Source organism: Hyalella azteca, unplaced genomic scaffold (assembly GCF_000764305.2).
Source record: "Hyalella azteca isolate HAZT.00-mixed unplaced genomic scaffold, Hazt_2.0.2 contig15466, whole genome shotgun sequence".
NCBI lineage: Eukaryota > Metazoa > Arthropoda > Malacostraca > Amphipoda > Hyalellidae > Hyalella > Hyalella azteca.
The window spans coordinates 371,719-390,475 of record NW_025945320.1 but is presented as its reverse complement, the minus strand read 5'-3'; the positions used below and the strand labels follow the sequence as shown (position 1 = coordinate 390,475).

The following is an 18,757-nucleotide window of genomic DNA, read 5'->3' as shown; positions in this document are numbered from 1 at the left end:
ACTGTCAGCGATGATAGAAAAAAGGTCACAGTTTCTAAAGAAATATATGTTCAACCAACTTTTATTCACTTTAGAGTTCAATAGCAGAATTTATCCGCTCACAAACAGTTTGAGTGTCCTGCATTGCAAATTATTGATGTAACAAAGCTTACTTAAGTAATATATTCCTCTTTCCAAATATGTGGCGCGCAATACATAAGTAATCTTTATAATCGAGCTTCTTCGTTTATGTTGTTCATTCGTCGTTACTCAGCAAATGAATAGAATGAAAATTAATAACATATACATCAATAAATACAATAATTTTTCTTGAAATTTTAGTCACAATATATGAATAATCAATGAGGTACTCCATGCGCCATCATTATATGAATACGAAGTCGGTCTGTTCGAGCGAACCGCAAGGGACACTGAGTGCACTCGTATGGCTTCTCACCAGTGTGGGTACGTTCATGCTTCAAAAAATCATTTTTATGCCCAAATATTTTCTGACAAAAGCCGCATGCATACGATTTAGATCCTGATTTCTTAAATCTTCGCGATGCCTCAAGAATTGAAGTTGCCAGAGGAATTTCGTTAGTTTCGATCATTTCTTTTCGGTTGGCTCGTGGCGCTCGCACGTCTCGCCCGGACGAAACGTGTAGCTCGTTTACAGGTCGGCCTTGCTGACAGTTGGTCGTCATCGTTGATTCGTACGACCACCAAGCATCCACGATGTTGTTCTGCACGGAATAATGATACATTTTTACAGCCTTCCACTCCATGTGTTATTCATTTTGATCGAAAATAAATTTTCCATCAGCGAGATTCTAGCCATTCGGTACGAAATAAGAAATGTTAGGTTGCGCTTACCTTACTTTCAAAAGGCCGATGAGTATGTAACAGCGCGCGTAAGTTGGCCTCATCAGAAGAAATTAGTCCATTTCCAATTTCACGCAATCTTAAAGATAAAATCTAATGCTTAGGTATACATTTCCAACTGATCTTGTTGTAAGGCAGTTGAGCTTTAGCGACGTGAGAGAAGATAGCGAAAATTTTGTGCCAGGGCAAGATGAATTAATAAAAGTTAGAAAGTATCAAAATTATCTCAATTCAATGTCAGATTAATTTGCCACGTAATTTAAGCGGAAAAATAACAATTCAATGCACTGAGAGCTGCCAGACAAAAATGAAAAAATTATCAATTACTAGAAATAGCGAAGATTAAGGAATTCAAGTTCATTTATAGAAAAACACCACATCACTAAGATGTATTTAATACACCGTGCATTAAGATCATAAAATAAAAGGCCAATTAAAGAGCAACGTTTTCCTCAAGCAAAACAAGTTTTATCATATGCTGAATTCAGCGCAAATCAGGCCGCCTCTTAGCAGTCTGAAATCCACGCCCTCTCAGTAATTCATGAAACACTTTCAAACTTATTAACATATGGACAACTATATATACTCCGTGTCGAAATTTTGGATATGAGGAACATAAACACTTTTTTGAGGCATTATTTGATGTCTACTCATGAGATGCTTTGTTAAATTGACTTTTTGCACAGACGTGTACGCACATAGATGACATGAAAACGGTTTTTCACCCGTGTGAGTCATGTAATGTTTCCTGAAGTTGTTTTTGTGGTCGAAATGTCGCCCGCATATTTCGCAATTGTACAAGTGTATCTGACTCGTAAAAGGCTTCTTCTGAAAGTCATAACTATGCGACTGGAAATTTTTCAAATCGTGAAAGTGTTGCAAGTTAGATGGACTAGGCGAAGAGCTTTTCCAAAGCCCGAAGTCATCTGAAGTATGCTGCCAGCTATCCAATTGCTGAGGCATTGCGATCAAAGAGGCCGAGGACTTGAGGGTTTTTCTGAATTGTTGTGCAGCGATCTACGGAAAGAAACAAGAAGAACTCTAGATTTATTATATGATAGTGATGTAACTACTCAAAATTTGATAATTATTTTATTCACATCAATTTCAAATATGAGGCAACGGTTAGAACCAAGATACAATAGTTAAATCCATAACCACACAGGGGACATATTTAGCCGAAACGAAAGCAGTGTGTACGAAAAACTAGATAAGCAAAATTTTGTATGATTCAACTGACTTTTACATTCAAAATCTTAATCCAGCAATCAAAATCACAAGAATGAATTATTACAAATGGTTCTTTTGCTAATAATAACACTTAGTTTGGACACAATTATTTCAACAAATACTTTTCCAACCACGGACCATTCTCCTGTGACGCGGTTTGCTAAATACTCGCACTCCATCTTGGAATACAATGATGATCCTCTACTATCTAGTTAAAACGGAAGCAAAATATTATGTTTATTCAACAAATGTTCCACAAGGTTCTTTTTCTGTATTGCCGCATAAGTGCACAGGTTACAAGCATGGGGTTTCTCTCCAGTGTGAGTCATATAATGCTTGCGGAAATTATTCTTGTGATTGAAAACGCGGCTGCAAACTGGGCACGGGTAAGTGTGTCGAAGATTTATAACGCTGGCAGGGGCGGAGTAATGCAACGGAAGAGGATTTTCTTCATTGTTCTGTGGATTATCAGCACAAGTTCCAGCTTTGTCCGATAAGAAACAATCTTGAGATGTCGAGTTTCTACGACATTTGAAAGGAGTCTCAGAGCAGGTATCAAAGATTGAATCTTGTTCGCTGGCAGAAGAGCCTTGTCGTGATCGATGTGCTACACGTGGGAGAGGGAGACCGAAGACCTAGGGACAAGAGCGCCGTGAAAAGTTATTAATATATAACAAGGACCAAAAACATTAGACGCACGTGCAATGTGTAACATGAGAGTTTAATCCGAATGCGAAGAATACAAAAGGGAAATATATAACAATAAATTGAATAAACCCTGGTTCTACCATGTTAGGTCCTCAATCAAGTAATAGATAAGAATACTGAGACCTTACGAGAATAAGACTTCATGACGCTCCCATCATTATAAAAACAAATACTAGGAGGAAAAAAAGATGGCAAAACAATTAAGCAAGTAAGAGTCAATCGCACGCCGAACTCTCCATCTGGGAATTAATTTTCAATATTTCAGAGCGCGACGAGTAAACAATTTTGTGAAGGGAATGACATGAAAGCGTTTTCATGTTGTTTACTTAGACAATGAGCAGATGTGCCTGGTCAGTCGCATCTACTGCCTCAGCTTTTATTAGCATCTGAAATTGCAGTATGTATGAACTTCTTCATACCAAGGAAATTTTCTTAAATGATAAATGAAAATAAGTGGCTGTTGATTCCGCACAATTTTATTATTATTACGGTTGTTTTTCATGGTTTCAGTAGATACAATCTCAACACTGAAAGCTCTGAACTTTCTGACAAACTCAAGTCTTAAACACTTGTCATATGCATAAAAACATGGAAATAGTAAATCCACTTAAGTCAAAAAATTTCACTCGCTTGTTGATCCAGAACACTAGCCTGGTCAAAAATATAAACCAAGTCTGATATTTAAACTCCTATCAAATAGCGCACAAGATCAAGTTCACATCAGGGAACTAACGAAATGCAAACTTTAGTTTATTAAATTAATATATTTACCGCACAGAACAAGAAATCATGAATTACCTGTTCTCTTGAGTAGGCAAAAGTTTCCATAGATTTCTATACTGGATTTTTCTGATCATTCTGAGCCAACGATATTTATATTGTAATAGCGATACTGAAGCAATTGAGCACAGAACATATAAAAATGAGATTACTGCAGTACGCCCTTGTGTTTCATTCGTATGTGACGGTATAGCGAACCGCTCTGTATTGAGCGGTAGGGGCACATGGAACACTGGTGAGGCCGCTCCCCGGTGTGAGTCATGTGATGGTTCTTGAGAATTGTTCTGTCTTGGAATACCTTGCCACAGACACCACATTGGAATCTTTTAACGTGACGAGCAGGAGACGAAGTAGAAGAATTTTTGAAGCCACCTAAACCTTGATCGAGAGTGAGTGTAGATGATGCATCAAAATTAACCCAAGCATCGCTAGTTTTTGTTGAAGCAGAAACAGTTAATGATCTATAAACGTCATTTGTTGATGAGGAGGGATTGTTGGTACGACCTGTTTCGAGGAAGGCCTCCTTAACTTGCGGGAAAGTTGAGTTATCTTTAGAGTAAGCAAGTAAGGTTTGAGTCGAGGTAATGGTAGGAGATAACCCGAACTGTTGAGCACTCAAGTCCCGAGTTGTTAGTAAAGCAGTTCCTGAAATCGCATCCACAGAAGATCCGAAGCCGACGTCCTTGAGGCTAGAGGAAGGTACGCGGGCGACGTAAGCTGAAGTACACTCCGCTCCAAATGGATGAACCTAAGAAACACCAACATCAGTGAGTCATTATAAGAGTAGTTTTACTAATTAGTTTATAGGTTCATTTTCTGCGTGGAACGAAATAACACCGCCATTCCTATCGTCTCAACACGCCTTGTGTTGATTGACTGAAAAGATTGTCTCCGTAAGAGGGAAATCTATAATAGCCCTTTTAAAATTTGCCAATATGTCTAGGGTACAGACAACATGAAATTGAATTAGCAGAATCCATTTTTACCTTGGAAGAAATCAACGTCTTAATTTTTGTGATTAGGAAAATGAAATGAAACATCTGTGTCCTTTAAAAGTATATTTACCGCCGAAAGTTAAACGAGTAAACATTCTCCGTATTGATATAGCAATTAGCAAGCAACACTTACGCCCTCATCCAAAAAAATAGCACGCTATCAGTTTGAAATTGTTTTCTACAGAGACATGCGAAACCTAACAGCGTAACTGCGTCAATAACTCCTTACTAGCACGATTAATACTGACATGGATACCTGACACCGTCCTCACATATTTCTCTCCCTTGTACACATAATTAGGTAGGCCTTCATAATCATTCCGATCCTTGACTAAAAACATAGAAGCAGTATTGTGAAGTGAACAACTTTGTCTTAAATGCACTATAATTTGTCAAGTGTTTATCAGCAGAAGCCTGAACGCTGTTAAAGTAATTCATGGGCAATTCGATATTTAGGCACAAACTGAACTAAAATCATTAGAATAGAATCATTCGTAAAATAAATTCCGTGAATAAATCAAGAAGTAGTCAGATAATCAAAACCATATCCAGTTTTTAACGGACAGCGGTGTGTAGAGCGAGAGCTTATAAGTTCATATGCGCATGAGGAACCACTTGGGAAGAAGCGTGCTTTTCCTTGACGTGTCTCTTCAGATTCGTGGGTTGCCGCGCACGAAAGTCACATTCGCTGCAAGCGTAAGGCTTTTCTCCAGAATGCACCATGTAGTGATGCCTAAAATCGCTTTTCTGGAAGAAAAGTACACCGCATACGGGGCAGGGACACGGCTGTTTGCGCGAAATGGGACCTAGTTGTGGCAGCTGATCGAACGGCACGACCGCCATGCTCGAGTCGGTCTTGGCTCTTTCTCTTCGACGGATAAATAAATCACCAGTTTCGAATGATAAAGGCGAGCCCATATGAGAGTTGACACTGAGGCTGCAATTCCAGTTGGGTTTGACGTTGCCTTCAGCGCCGTGTTCCCCACCACCGAGGGTATTGCCATACCTCGCACTCATGACGCCAAGAGGGTCCGGTTGGACAAAGCCCGCTGAGTGGAAAGGAAGGCCAGGTCCAACTGGGTACGATACCTACGGGACAATAACTGAAGTTCACTCACATGGTACCGTAAATCATCGCATTCGTCACGTTAATAATTACATAAAGGCTAAAAACTAAATTTCATACAAGTTTAGCACAAACTACTTAAATTTAGGCCTAATCGTAAACACATAAGAAATAAAAAAATGAGGACAAAATGAGAATATAAGAAACTTCGAAAAGAGGCATAGATAGTTCATCCAAGACCTGAAACTATTTTCTTAGTGCATCTGATACTATTTCACCAGAATTCTATTCTAAAAACACTTATTTATGTGTGAATAAGGCACAAAGCGAAATTTTTCAAGATTTCCAGGCATCTTAACAGAAGAAACAGCCTATAGAAGTAATACCTATAGTTACAAAATATTGTTCAATTTCGTAGCGTAAGTAACCTTGGAAACTTACTTTCAACAACTAAGAGGTGCAGGATAAGAATCGAAACTCGCAAATAAAATGTACAATCAAGTCATGGTGTTCTTCACTGGTTTGATAATCTCTGCCTATAACGCTGCTATTTTGAATAACTTGTTGAAAACACATCCAAACTTTTACCCCTAATACAATTTGTGATTAGTATCGATAGATATACGTACATTAAAAACTTTCCAGTCCTTAAAAATTACTCTGGATCGCAATCAAGTTATTTACATTCAACACAAACAAGTGGCAGGCTACATATCGATACAATAGAAAGTTAACAAATGTCTAATAAAACACTGAAATTACGACCAAAACTTGAGAATGCAACTCAACATTCGCTGTCTTAAATTCATTCCTATATATTTAAACGACTATCTAGAGTGAGGAACAGCTACAAGGAGTAGAGTTCATGTTTTTCTCTGACGTGCCGCTTGAGGTTACAAGACTGTCTCGCCTTGAAGGGGCAAAGATGACACGCGTATGGTTGCTCTCCAGTGTGAACCATGTAATGGCTCCTGAAGCGAGTCTTGTCAAAGAAATCCATACCACATACTGGGCACCGGAAGGGGTTCTCGTGGGATATTGGGCCTACATTGGGCAGCTGATCGAAAGGCACTACAGGTACGCAGGTTCCGGGTTTCGTGCGATGACGGCGTTTGTAAGCGCCGGCAGCAGCGGCCAATGAGCTCGAGAGTGCATGTGTTGAGTTGTCGACCCGAAGAGGAGCGTGTGACGTCTGCGTAAACCATTGTAGACTTTCGTCGAACTCCTGGTGCGGCCCGGGGAGTTTCACCTACAAAACACGTAACGTGTTTACTTCTAGACACAGCAACCTGGCACTGATATTACGTGAATAAGTGATGAGTAAAATACGAGGGGTTTGTACAGAATGCAGATGTGCAATCGGCATAGTCAACAAATCAAACCATGTAAAATTCTTATCCGCATTCTACACAGAAAGTTTTATAAATGAAGAATACGTCGAATTAATCGGAAATTGGTAGCCATGTATAAAATTAGCCATTAAAAATATTAAGACATTTGTTTGATGTAACGTAAAATAGTAGAATACACACAACTGACGTTATAGAAAGAGAAGTTACACTCACATGGAGCCTCAAAAGTGAAGTCAATTCCATCTTGATGATAACGAACTAAATACCCGAAACACATCATCCAACAGACCATATTAGGCTATGGGGGCAAGGCAAATGTCGAGGTTTTTGATTTCCAAATAAGAGGAAACAAATGGTTCGCTACAAGAACACAGAAAACAATACACACGGCTTGTACAAACGCTGTACAAACCGTAGAAAATACGAAGGTGCTTCTATTGATGATAGCCAAAGCAAAGTACGTTACCAAGTTACATTAACAGCGCTAACGATTTCTTCACAAGTTATGTTGTGGGAATGATTCAACGTCGCGGTGTTTTTCTTTGATATGACGATTGAGATTGCCCACTTGACGAGCCTTGAAGGGGCAGTAAGAGCAGGCGTACGGTCTCTCGCCAGTGTGCACCATATAATGATGACGGAATTTGGCTTTATCGTAAAAGAGCATTTGGCATACGGGACAAGGGTAAGGTTTTTCGATGGACATGGGCCTCACGCCGGTGAGCTCTTCAAAGGGTACAACGGGTCCAATATGACCAGGTCTGGTGGCTTGGCGCCGTGGTTTTAAGGGTCCAACAGAGATGAACGGAGGAAAGAGGCAGCTCTGTGCGCGGACATCCGGCAGCAAATGCGATCCGCAGAGTTTTGAGATGCCGTCATGATCCTTTTGCTCGAACATCACCTACGAAGAAAGTGAATGGACGTCACGCTTTTAAATATGTAAAAACTTCATGTTGTGCGCTACAAAACGAAATCAGGGCAATTTAGGAAAAAGACCAAAAGGAAATATAGAATACAGAATTGAAACGACACTTTATTAAATAAATCGTGAATACAACCATCAAAAAGTTTCGAAATAAACATTGATTCATTCAAGTACGGTAATCAGAACAATTTCCTGCTTCCAGGAAAAAGGCAACGAGAAAGCAAAAAGACTGCATAAGTCTACCATAGTTTGCAGATTAGGCGAAAACTTTCAGCGTAATAATTACGATCATGAAGAGACTTATGCATCAGCACTATAGAGATTCGACACAGACACCATCACGACGAATATGCGTCGAAAACATCAAACACACAATCGATTATAAATATCGATGATTTACCATCATATGGAGAACGAATAAAAAATAACTAGGACGTGATTAGGTTTTTGTGGCTACGAAGGACGTGTAACCGTAATGCAGAGGCTCTTCGTGCCCTGTAGGCACAGTGTGGACAAGGGTAAGGCTTCTCTCCTGTGTGTATCATGTAGTGACGTCTAAAATCCTTCTTGTCGTAGAATTCTTTTCCGCAAACGGGACAAGCGTAGTTTAGGTTGGGGTTAACTGTGGCTTGTACTCGGGGCAACTCATCAAAAGGAACGATATACTCAATCGGAGACTCAACAAAAGAACGACTAGTGGATGGTTGGTCGTTGAGACAAGTAGGTTGAGATTTCCGTCGACCAGATGATTCTCTGGAATCCATGATGACCAGTTGGTGCCAAGCCTCTTGGTCGTTGGTGTCCATCGTAATCGCTGGACACCACCAATCGGTGGTCTCCATCGCAATCCCTCTTGCCACCTAAGGAACACAAGACAGGGCTATTGAAAGACATCCCATGCATGCACGCACAGCTCAATCGTGAGTTCAATGTTAATGTGAACATAACTTAAAATTTTCGAATGTGTTGACAGGACTCATTTATAATTAGCCCAATTTATTGATACAATTAATTTTTCAAGTTGTCTTACATCATGATACATTTTCGGGAAAAATTATCCCATCTAAACCCCGTGCATGTTGTGCAAGACATATGCTCATTTCTATGAATGATTAATGATTATTATCACAAAATAAATAGGGTTAGGCCACCATATCAGAGGCAACTTGAACAGTTAATAATTAGAAGGACTAAAATACCAAACATTTACAAATTCACCGTGCTTGCGTCCGGTCCGAAGTCCGCACGAAGACGTACCAAAGACGTTTCGACGAGACTATAGAACCACAATCACAACCGTGTAGCGGTTACTAGAAACAAAACGGCCGTCATTACGGCAGAAGACCTTCGTGATCGAAACGATCAAGGCATAGCCACCATACTACTTTAAGCATCGCACGACGGCTTAAAACTTTTTCGGTATTAAGTAGAAAAATTCGAACAGCGATTAGAGACGTTTAATTTCGAAATACTTCGTTCAATTCTTCGAGAAAAAAAGCGTCAATTTACAAAATTGCAAAGTCAAGTTCTGAATTTATTTACACGTCTTTTGTAAAAGTGATTTTTTTCGATTTCACATGCCACGATTTTCACTAGTTTAATTTTAAATAGAAAGTATTTAATTTTAACCCGCATGCACTCCATTTGCCGTGCTCAGGTCCAAAGAGTCTTAAAGCAAAAGACGCCGCTTCGACCCAGATACTCTACCAATTAACGATCTTTCAATGAGCATGCAGAAGTTAATCTAAATACCAATAAATATAAACTAATAAAAATACACAAAAAAACTTCAACAAGAAACTGCCGACAAAAACGCCTGCTAATTATCAGCCCCAACTTATTCTTTCTCTTTGTGACTCCAATGCATCGTATGCCTTAAAAGCGTCAATTTGTCGTTTTCCAGAATTTTTCTACATCAAAAATAGTCGTACTCCTGCCGATTTGAAAATAATAAAGTAGAAAAATAAATGAAGAACGTGGGCCCGAGGAATACAGAAATTAGCATAATTTCAGCGATGTTTGAGTCTTTCCTTTCATTCTACTTGAATTATATTACCCCGATGGCTCAAGAAAAAACTCCAAATTAAATTTACAAAAAAGATATGAGAAGGCTCCGGGATAGAGCATACGATTTAACTATTAATCCTGTCATTACCAAAAGTTTATAATGAGACATACTCATGAATATGCATTATTGGTAGCAAATTGACTGAAGAATTTTACAATATCAATTCATCACGCAACAAATTAGGCCTCAATAAACTATTTCCATAATAACAGAATCATTAGTTCACACTCTTTTAACGGGATATCTTTAAAAAGGGTAAGGAAGTCACAATCATGTAACTTGCATTATACTTATCGAAACACACAACCAATATGTTCCATGTTGTTAAAGCATAACAAATGATACATTCAACTATACACACGGTTTCTACATAACGTATCGTTAAAATTAAAAATATTTTCCTTATAAAAACGATTAGAGTAATATGGGTACTAATCCTTTGTCAGTCTTCCTTGAGAAAGAATTCGAATGGATAGGATAACAGGATAAAATAAACTAAATAGTGTTTCTCGACAAGGAAAAAAAACTTTAAGACTCAAGACTTAACTCTCGACCATCAAATCGTTAGGAATTTGAAACTAAGATTGACAATTCTCACGTCAGTTGTCGCGTCCTGAGCAAATGAAAAGCAGGAACAAAAAACGCTGCTTAATGTTGAGCAGTTGTTGATTAATAATGGTAACACAGAGTCTGGATTCTCAATTCAGTGTCAAAAGAAGTAACACGTCAATAACGTAGACCGGTAATTCAATGAAAAACATGTATACATTAATTAATTAATCCTGAAGGATTTGGCAGAGATTTCAAAATTATAGTTTGTGCTTCAAAGAGAGATGACCCCTAAGCGCAACCATCTGTCTTGCCCTGTAGGGACAATGTGGACAAGGATATGGTTTCTCCCCTGTATGAATCATGTAGTGGCGTCTGAAGTCTTTTTTATTATTGAAAATCTTGCCACACACAGGACACAAAAAACCCGATTCGGAACCCCAAAGGTGACGATGAGCAAGTAGTTCCTCAAACGGCATGACGCATGGGTTGAAAGGGGCCGAGTGTAAAGAAGGATCGTTGCCTTCGCCTCTAGATCGATGAAAACCAGCGAAACTTGTAACATCGTCAACTTCTCTGGGCGGTTGCAAATTAGAAAATGTTGCATCATTGCCACATTCGCTGGACCGTTGCACGGCTGGAATAGCTGTAACTTCGTCGCCGCGCTCTGCAGAATGTCTCGCGGAAAGAATATCACCGTCGGACGCCTGATGGAGACTCAGTCGAGACGAGATGCATGCAGAGGAAGAGAGATTCATTGGCGTGTGAAGGAAAAGTGAGTTCCAGCTGGCAGCAGACGTGGCTTTGTCGGTCGAGCAGAATTTCACCTAAAGGAAACAAAAAATGGAACCACATCACTTGGGAAACTTGGTCGGTAACGCGCCAACGCCTACGCTGGTAACGCTTTGCAGGCTGATCCAAGCGACAAAAAACATGAACATTCCTCAATATCATAAATGATATTATAAAATCAGTCGTAGTCGTAATTTAGCTTTCCGATAACCAATCTACAGAACAAAAACGGCAAAGACAAGAGATAAATTACAGTTATAGTGGAAAAATTTGAGATCATTCGAACCAGCTAGTCAATGCGAAATTTCCAGAAGGAAATGGCGCAAACAGAAAAAAATTGAAGGACATGAAACTTCATTACAAGCTACTTCCTTTCACAATAAGTATATTTACGAATACTGGCATAATGTACAATCCCGAGTCCATCCACGATATTATTTGTACATTCCAACACCGTACATAAAATTCACTATGCAGTGTACATTGTGTATGCTACAGTAATAATGTACAGGGCCTAATATTTACTATACACATATTTGTCGAGGCCGAAGGGAACTCCTATCAAAAAACTTGAAACAGACATTGAATTGCAGCATCGAGTCCAGATTTTCTCACTGTTGAGTCCTGTTATTGTAAGACGGACGATGTTTGGTTGCTAATTCCAAGATGTCTTCGATTCACATGCGACTTGAGGGAAGCGAGTAGTCGCGCTCTGTACGGGCAGAAAGAACATGGGTATGGCTTCTCCCCCGTATGCACGCGGTAATGACGTGTGAAATCCTTCTTGTTATGGAAAACTTTTCCACAGTCAGGACACGAGTAGACGCTGCCAGAACGACGCTGGCTTGAGTTAATGTTCGTACTTGTTGGGCCAGACGCATTTTTATTGCGAGGAAGCGAAACACTAAGCAGAGCGCTGGGTTGAGACTGACGAACGTCCAAGTATGACTGGGTTGATGGATGCAACCAAGGTGGCATGGAAGCCGGAGCTGGGAGCAAGTCATGAGAGACCTACGGAACACAAAATAACTTTAAATTCGTGTGTTCTTTTCAGGGTACATTACTCAGGTGCAAGCGAGCAAAATAACATTGATCACCTCAAGATATTCAAACATGACCTTGTCATTATTGCTTAAGGCTCAACTACAGCGAATAAACACTAAACAATGCATAATATTATCGCATTTCATTTGATAGATTAAATAAGTAATAACAAAAACTATAAATCAAAGAAAAAAAAGGAAAAAACCGTAAAAAATCAAATTTGTATACATATCCAACATTATTACAGGTTCAGTAACGCCAAAATTTAGCACCACTGGTAGTCACCATGAAACATACAAATGGTCGACTTAAAAGTTTAAATGACAGAGCTGTGATTATGCAGCTACATCAGTAACGAGAAGGGTAATCAGTTGCAACTAACTAAACAAAACTTCCCTTATACTGTATAAACGTTGCACATTTTGCGATACGTTTCTTCAAATAATTTTTTTTACATCGAACATTTTTCATCGGATCCAAGAATCCACTGGATAACCTAAAGTGAGTGACAAAAGGTTTAAAATCTGCCAGAAATCTTTTTACTGAAAGTTCGTTCTCTTCTTAACCTCTCGTTATTGCTTCACAACGACCGCCGGATGAAGTCGAAAGGAACGGGCTTCTAGAATTCTTTCATCATAAACCGGCTCTCTTGATGAATGAATTATTTAACGCTTCTACACAGATCAATCGACTGGGCTTCGAGTTTAGAGGTGAAATTTTTGTTTTACTTCCTTCGACACACGAGTCAACTCCTAGAACGCGTTTTCTAAAAATATAGCTCAAATCGATGCCCGACTCACAAAATTTAGTTTTCACTACAAACAAACATCTAATAACATTTGTTATTAGATGTTTCAACCACGGTTCAAAAAGTTGTTATCAGATGAAAATTCAGGTGAAACTCTGCTCCACTATATTAGATGAGAGCAGAGTTTGGTGCACAACTGATAGAATTAATTTTCAACAAAAGAGATTTAGAATGCATCAATAGAAGCCGAAGCGAAAACCAAAATAAGTTACAGTTATAGCAAGACAATATTCCTATGATTATAATTGAACCATCGCAAAAACCGAGATATATGACACGACAACGGCATTTAGACTAGAAATAGAAGCAGAGACGGTTGGATAGCTCGTTCATTGCCTAAAAAGTAAAATATTCAAAAGAAGCACAGAAGCACAGGTCGATATTTTACATTTGTGTTACTTCTTCGATGACTTGTGAGGTAAAAATTTCTTCAAGTGATAAAATTGCTTAGTTCGTCTGGGTGTTTATTAGATACATGACTCTTGAGGTTATAAAGTTGACGAGCTCTGTACGGACAATGTGGGCAAGGAAATGGACGCTCCCCCGTGTGAACCATATAATGCCTCCTAAAATCAGCTTTGTTGAATATTTCCTTCGTACAAACGGGGCACGTGTAATTCATCCGCGGGTTCTTGGGTTTGATATGAGGCAATTCGTCGAAAGGAATATAATTCGAGGGAGAGGAGCAAGAGTTGGCAGTAAGAGGCGTCGTAGGAAGCTCCTCCAACAAAACTTGAGGGGACAAATCCAACGAGTTAAGAGCATGGAAGACACCAAGGGATGACCCCCAAGGTTCTGCTGAGAGACCTCCAGCTTCATCGACCTAAGAAAATGGGAGAAAGTCAACGAGAGCAAAGTCGCCCTCTACTGACGAGAGGCAATCGATCGTCAACTACTGTGGGCGTTTAATGCTCATTGCAGAGAAGCAAGTTCGTATATCACAAGAACTTTCTGATTGAAGCGGGACAAAATATAAATATCTGGAGGTAGGAATCTCCATGAAACTTTAAATTTTTATGTAGTTTTTCGACATGATTTCTAGTATTTGGTTCTTGGTCAAACAAAATTCCGAGCTTGTGTGAAACACGAACCACATTAGACGTTTTAACTCGAGATTATTCAGTTGAGATGTAGTAAATGGAGAGTTATGTTAATTAAACTTATCAATGTACTTATGAACATACAATGCATTACTACAAGCATCTAATACTACAGCTCTCACTGCATCAGCGGATTAAGGTTGCACTTAATTCTAGTTTTGAATATAATTAACCAAAGATTGAAAATAGGCAAACAAAAAGTTAAAAATCAACACAAAAAATACCCCGGCAACGTATTCTGAAAAAGACAATCCTGAGATTATTCAGAGCATAGCGCAATCAGGCAATAGATTCAATGAATAAGCTTAGGGCAATTGAATGTACAGATCGTCAACAGTGTCTCCGACAACGAGTATCTCTCGTAACCACGGTATTGGTTTTTGTTCGGGTACTTTGATTTGCTGTTCGTAAAACTTCCAATATAAAAGGTAATACAAATTTAGTTATTTGCCGTTTCCAAGCCTGTGGTATAATATATCCAACAATTGGCTACACGAGTTAAAAAATTAGTTTTTACATCTGTCAATCAACTTCCACTTTTAAAATGATTATTGTGAACCATTAATTACTGAAGACGAGTCATTCTCGAGCGTGCTTGAACAAGACGTGTGACTTGAGAGAAGAAAGCTGTCTGGCGCGGTACGTGCAATGCTGACAGGCGTAGGGTTTCTCTCCAGTGTGCACCATGTAATGTCGACGGAAGTCCTCGCGACTCATGAACTCCTTCGGACAGACGGGACACGCGTACCGCTTACGTGGATCCTTAGTTTTCAAGCGAGGCAGAAAGTCAAAAGGCAGTAAGGGTGGAGAACTCGAGCTATGATGCAGAGACGCTGACAGAGTCAGTGACTCCAAGAAGCGTTGAGTCGGTAGAAAACTATGGCTGCTGATGGTGGTGGAGGTTGTGGTTGTCAGAGCAGTGGTCTCCAATTGATGTGTGCCTGAGTGTGGTTGCTCACTTTCCTGTCAGCGGCAGGTAGCGCCACGGGTAGGGAAGAAAAAGTAAAACACGTCAGCGTCAAGACACCAACAAATATGATAACTAACACTCATTGATTGAAACGTCTAGTTTTATGAAATGAATAAAAACAAATATTTTAATATGAAATACCCTCATATCACGTCAAATTAGCGAAAAACTCGTAAGCACAAAATGCTAGCTTGACATATGCATGCCTCATTTTTCCCATCGATATACGATAAATGATTTAAGCAGCTAAGCTCGAAGTTTTCTCAAAATTAAATGCACAAACGTCCTACAGCAAAGAATTCAAAATAATTCCAATATAGGGTGAGGCAATACCAATTCACTCACAAGTGGGAAGCCTTTATGAGGATTGATCATTTTCCTTAGCACATACTCTCGCTATAACGAGTGCTGTTATAAAGTTAAAAATTAACTACAATATGTGAAAAATAATTGACGGTCATTCTTGAATTCATACCTACGCTTAAATTCAATTGCTGAGTACTTTTGAGAAACGATTGGTTATATGTTATAAGCTATGTTATAACTTATGGACAGCTGAGTAAGTTACCAATAATGTCATAATAAATAATTTGTTATACATTGTTTTTCCGTCGCTGCCAAAACCACCCAGGCAGTAGTCCCGACCGATATAACGTCGCGAGCTAGAACGTACCATAACTCGAGCCAGATTAATTAACTTGTAATTACTATTGATATACGCCTCTCGAAACGCTTCACTCAGTTCCAGGAACTGCAGGCGGTTAATTGCATCTTTCATAACTAATAGCATTCAGAAGAGATTACATTATAAATCTTTCGTTTGGTAACATAACTTGAACGAAGCGTCATTCGAAATTGTTGTCTAAGGAATAGAGGTTTCCTTACCAAACCCCACAGACATCGAAGATTTTTTAGGCTCTAGGAGTCTAGGTGATGTCACCAACGAGCGGGCCGCAAGACACCCCCTCGGATGACACAGAAGCCGTTGGTTTGGGACCTCTAATCCAGAGCATCCATGAGCTGAGCTCTGACTATAACTGTGAACTTTGCAAGATGATCTGTTTACATTAATTTCGAATGTGAAGTGATACCGTTGCCTTCCTCGTTAGGATATTGATATAGGATGTGGAATAAGGAATTTCTAATAATTCGCATATACTCAGGTGAAGAAAAACGATGTTGTTCCTTTGGTTATTTTTTAGTTAAAAGACAATTTGGGGAAATCCCCTCCCCCTCGAAAATCATAAGAGAAATGTCGTTTTAGAAGCCATACTGTCAGATGAGTCTTGTCGTATAAAAACGCGCAAAGAAGTGTAAAATGAGTGCATGATTGTTCAATACATATTCAGCGAGTAATGCAAAATCTCTGACGCGCGTGTCCAAGATAAAGATAAAGCAACTAAACACTGTAAAAGAAAAATAGAAATTAACAGAACAAATGAAGATTCAACTCCCAGTTTGATACATGCAATCTTCCAAGGACACAACTGATTTGTTGTGGACTAGTTAAACAGATTTCACGCATATACAATATTAAAATAACTTAAGCTTACCTAGAAAGATAAAGGCTTCCGTTTGGCTATAAATTTTAAATAATAGATATAAAACAAATGCACCATTAACGAAACTGAAAACTCCCTAAGTCTACTCTTTTCAACCCAAAAGGACACGCTTTTTGTGACTCTTAACTTTAACTAATTAAACAGGAGTCATCAATATGCCACGGCGACTAGGGCTTTGCGTTATCTCCAAACACTGGTATAGACAATGAAACGCGTAATTCACTCAGTTAACCTATAACATTCTCACATTCTTGAAAATCCCGGTACTCTGAGGATTTCTACTCTATATCAAGGATCCGACACGACTAGACTCGTGAGTGAAATGCTTAGCAGCAAGATGAGACTTGAGACTGCTCTTCTGCCGCGCCGAGTAAGGACAGTATGGGCATGAGTGTGGCTTTTCCCCAGTATGGATCATGTAGTGACGTCTGAAGTCCTTCTTATCGGCAAACTCACGACCACACACGGGACACGCGTACCGCCTCGATGGGTTGTTTGGACGTAGATGCGGCAGAGCTTCGAAAGGCGTCAAGAAAGGCAAGGATGCACGTGGCACAAGTCTGGTCGTCGCGGTTGCAGATTCAGAGGTTTGTCTTGTGAACCCATCGGCGGAAAGAGTGCGATCATGCGACGTATGCTGCGTAGACCATATCACATCATTGCCGTTCCCAAATAAATTGACCTACGGATACAAGAAAACATATTTCAAAAAGAAAAAAAATATTCCGTGTGTTTATTATTAAAATTCAAAAGAAAATTACTTACAGCACCTAACAACTGTTTTGCAATGATAGCAGTTGTCTTGGAAAAACAGAACATCGGCCAATCCGTGAAATTTGTAGTTGGTTACTAACAGTGCAGAGTGCGAAGTGCCCATAAAACACAAATAAGTAAGACGTTTCAACGTTCAAAATAAGTCTTGAAATCACCGGATTTGCAATTCTCTCGAAACTATACAAGACGGTCTGAATATTTGTTTTGAAAGTAATTAATGATCTATAAACAAGACCTGCCAAACAGTGAATCCGACGATTCGCGCATTGAAGAGATAACAAATTTAGAAAAAATTAAAACTATTTTAATCTTGATAACAGAATTGGACTCGAATAAGCAAGAAAATCTATCGAACCACACAAATTAATCTTTTTTGTAGGCCAAAACGATTCATAAGAACTTCAACCTTATTGTTGCAATTCGAGGTTCAACCTCGTTTCATCCACTAAAAATTCCTCTTTAAACGTATAACACTAACATAAGTCAAAACTGAACGTCAACAGAAATCAGAATGACAAATTTTCAAAGCAAAATGTATTGAAAAAAAATGCACTTTCTTTTCAAAACAGAAATTCGCCTTCAGAAACAGCACAAATTAATTAAACTGGTCTCTTGAAAATCAAAGTCTTTCCGCTAAAAATTTATGCATGATAGTTCATCGTTTAGAACCTCAGAAAAACAAGCGGAAAATATCTTGATATAAATCGTGCAGCGTACTCTTCCCATCTATCTCGGCTTCTCAACGCCTGACTTCTCCTTGTGTTTGAAAAACAGATGCGACTTGAGACTGGAGTATTGACGGGCAGAGTAGGGGCAATGAGGACAAGGGAATGGCTTCTCCCCCGTGTGCACCATGTAGTGTCGTCGAAAGTCCTTCTTGTTATTGAATTCTTTAGGACATAACGGACAGGCGTATTGCATGCGAGGATCACTGACTTCGATGCGAGGGAGTTGGTCAAATGGAATAAAATCGCCAGACGCGGAAGAGAATTGTACGCGTCTGGGGATATTCATCGTGGTGGTGGTGCGGCTCACGCTTGATGGAAAAAATGAAGCGGCGAACGAAGATGATACATTGCAGGTAGAATTTTCGTCAGGCGTACGTAGACTCCTTTGAAAAGCCCAGTGCAGATACGAAGTGTTTTCCAGGGCAGCCACCTTTGCACAGAAAAG

General features: G+C 39.3%; 2 protein-coding genes across 15 annotated transcripts in view; both read right to left on the bottom strand.

The window, feature by feature from the left end:
* LOC108679110 (longitudinals lacking protein, isoforms F/I/K/T) overlaps positions 1–18,757 on the bottom strand; it is a 68,451-nt gene that overhangs the window by 2,981 nt on the left and 46,713 nt on the right. Inside the window, exon 6 of one of the 14 annotated variants that reach the window (XM_018167674.2) lies at positions 48–722. The exons of 1 other annotated variant lie outside the window; for it this stretch is intronic. In XM_018167674.2, coding sequence (XP_018023163.1) covers positions 339–722 — 384 coding nt within the window. In that variant the 3' untranslated portion in view covers positions 48–338. 12 more of the 14 variants (XM_018167655.2, XM_018167662.2, XM_018167641.2 and 9 more) reach the window with 12 other exon arrangements.
* On the bottom strand, positions 5,670–7,267 carry LOC125179165 (zinc finger and BTB domain-containing protein 32-like). Its single transcript, XM_047884525.1, has 2 exons — positions 7,206–7,267; positions 5,670–6,889 (listed from the first exon to the last, which is right to left on the bottom strand). The coding sequence occupies exons 1-2, from the start codon at positions 7,233–7,235 to the stop codon at positions 6,488–6,490; spliced, it is 432 nt and encodes a 143-aa protein (XP_047740481.1). The 5' UTR covers positions 7,236–7,267; the 3' UTR covers positions 5,670–6,487.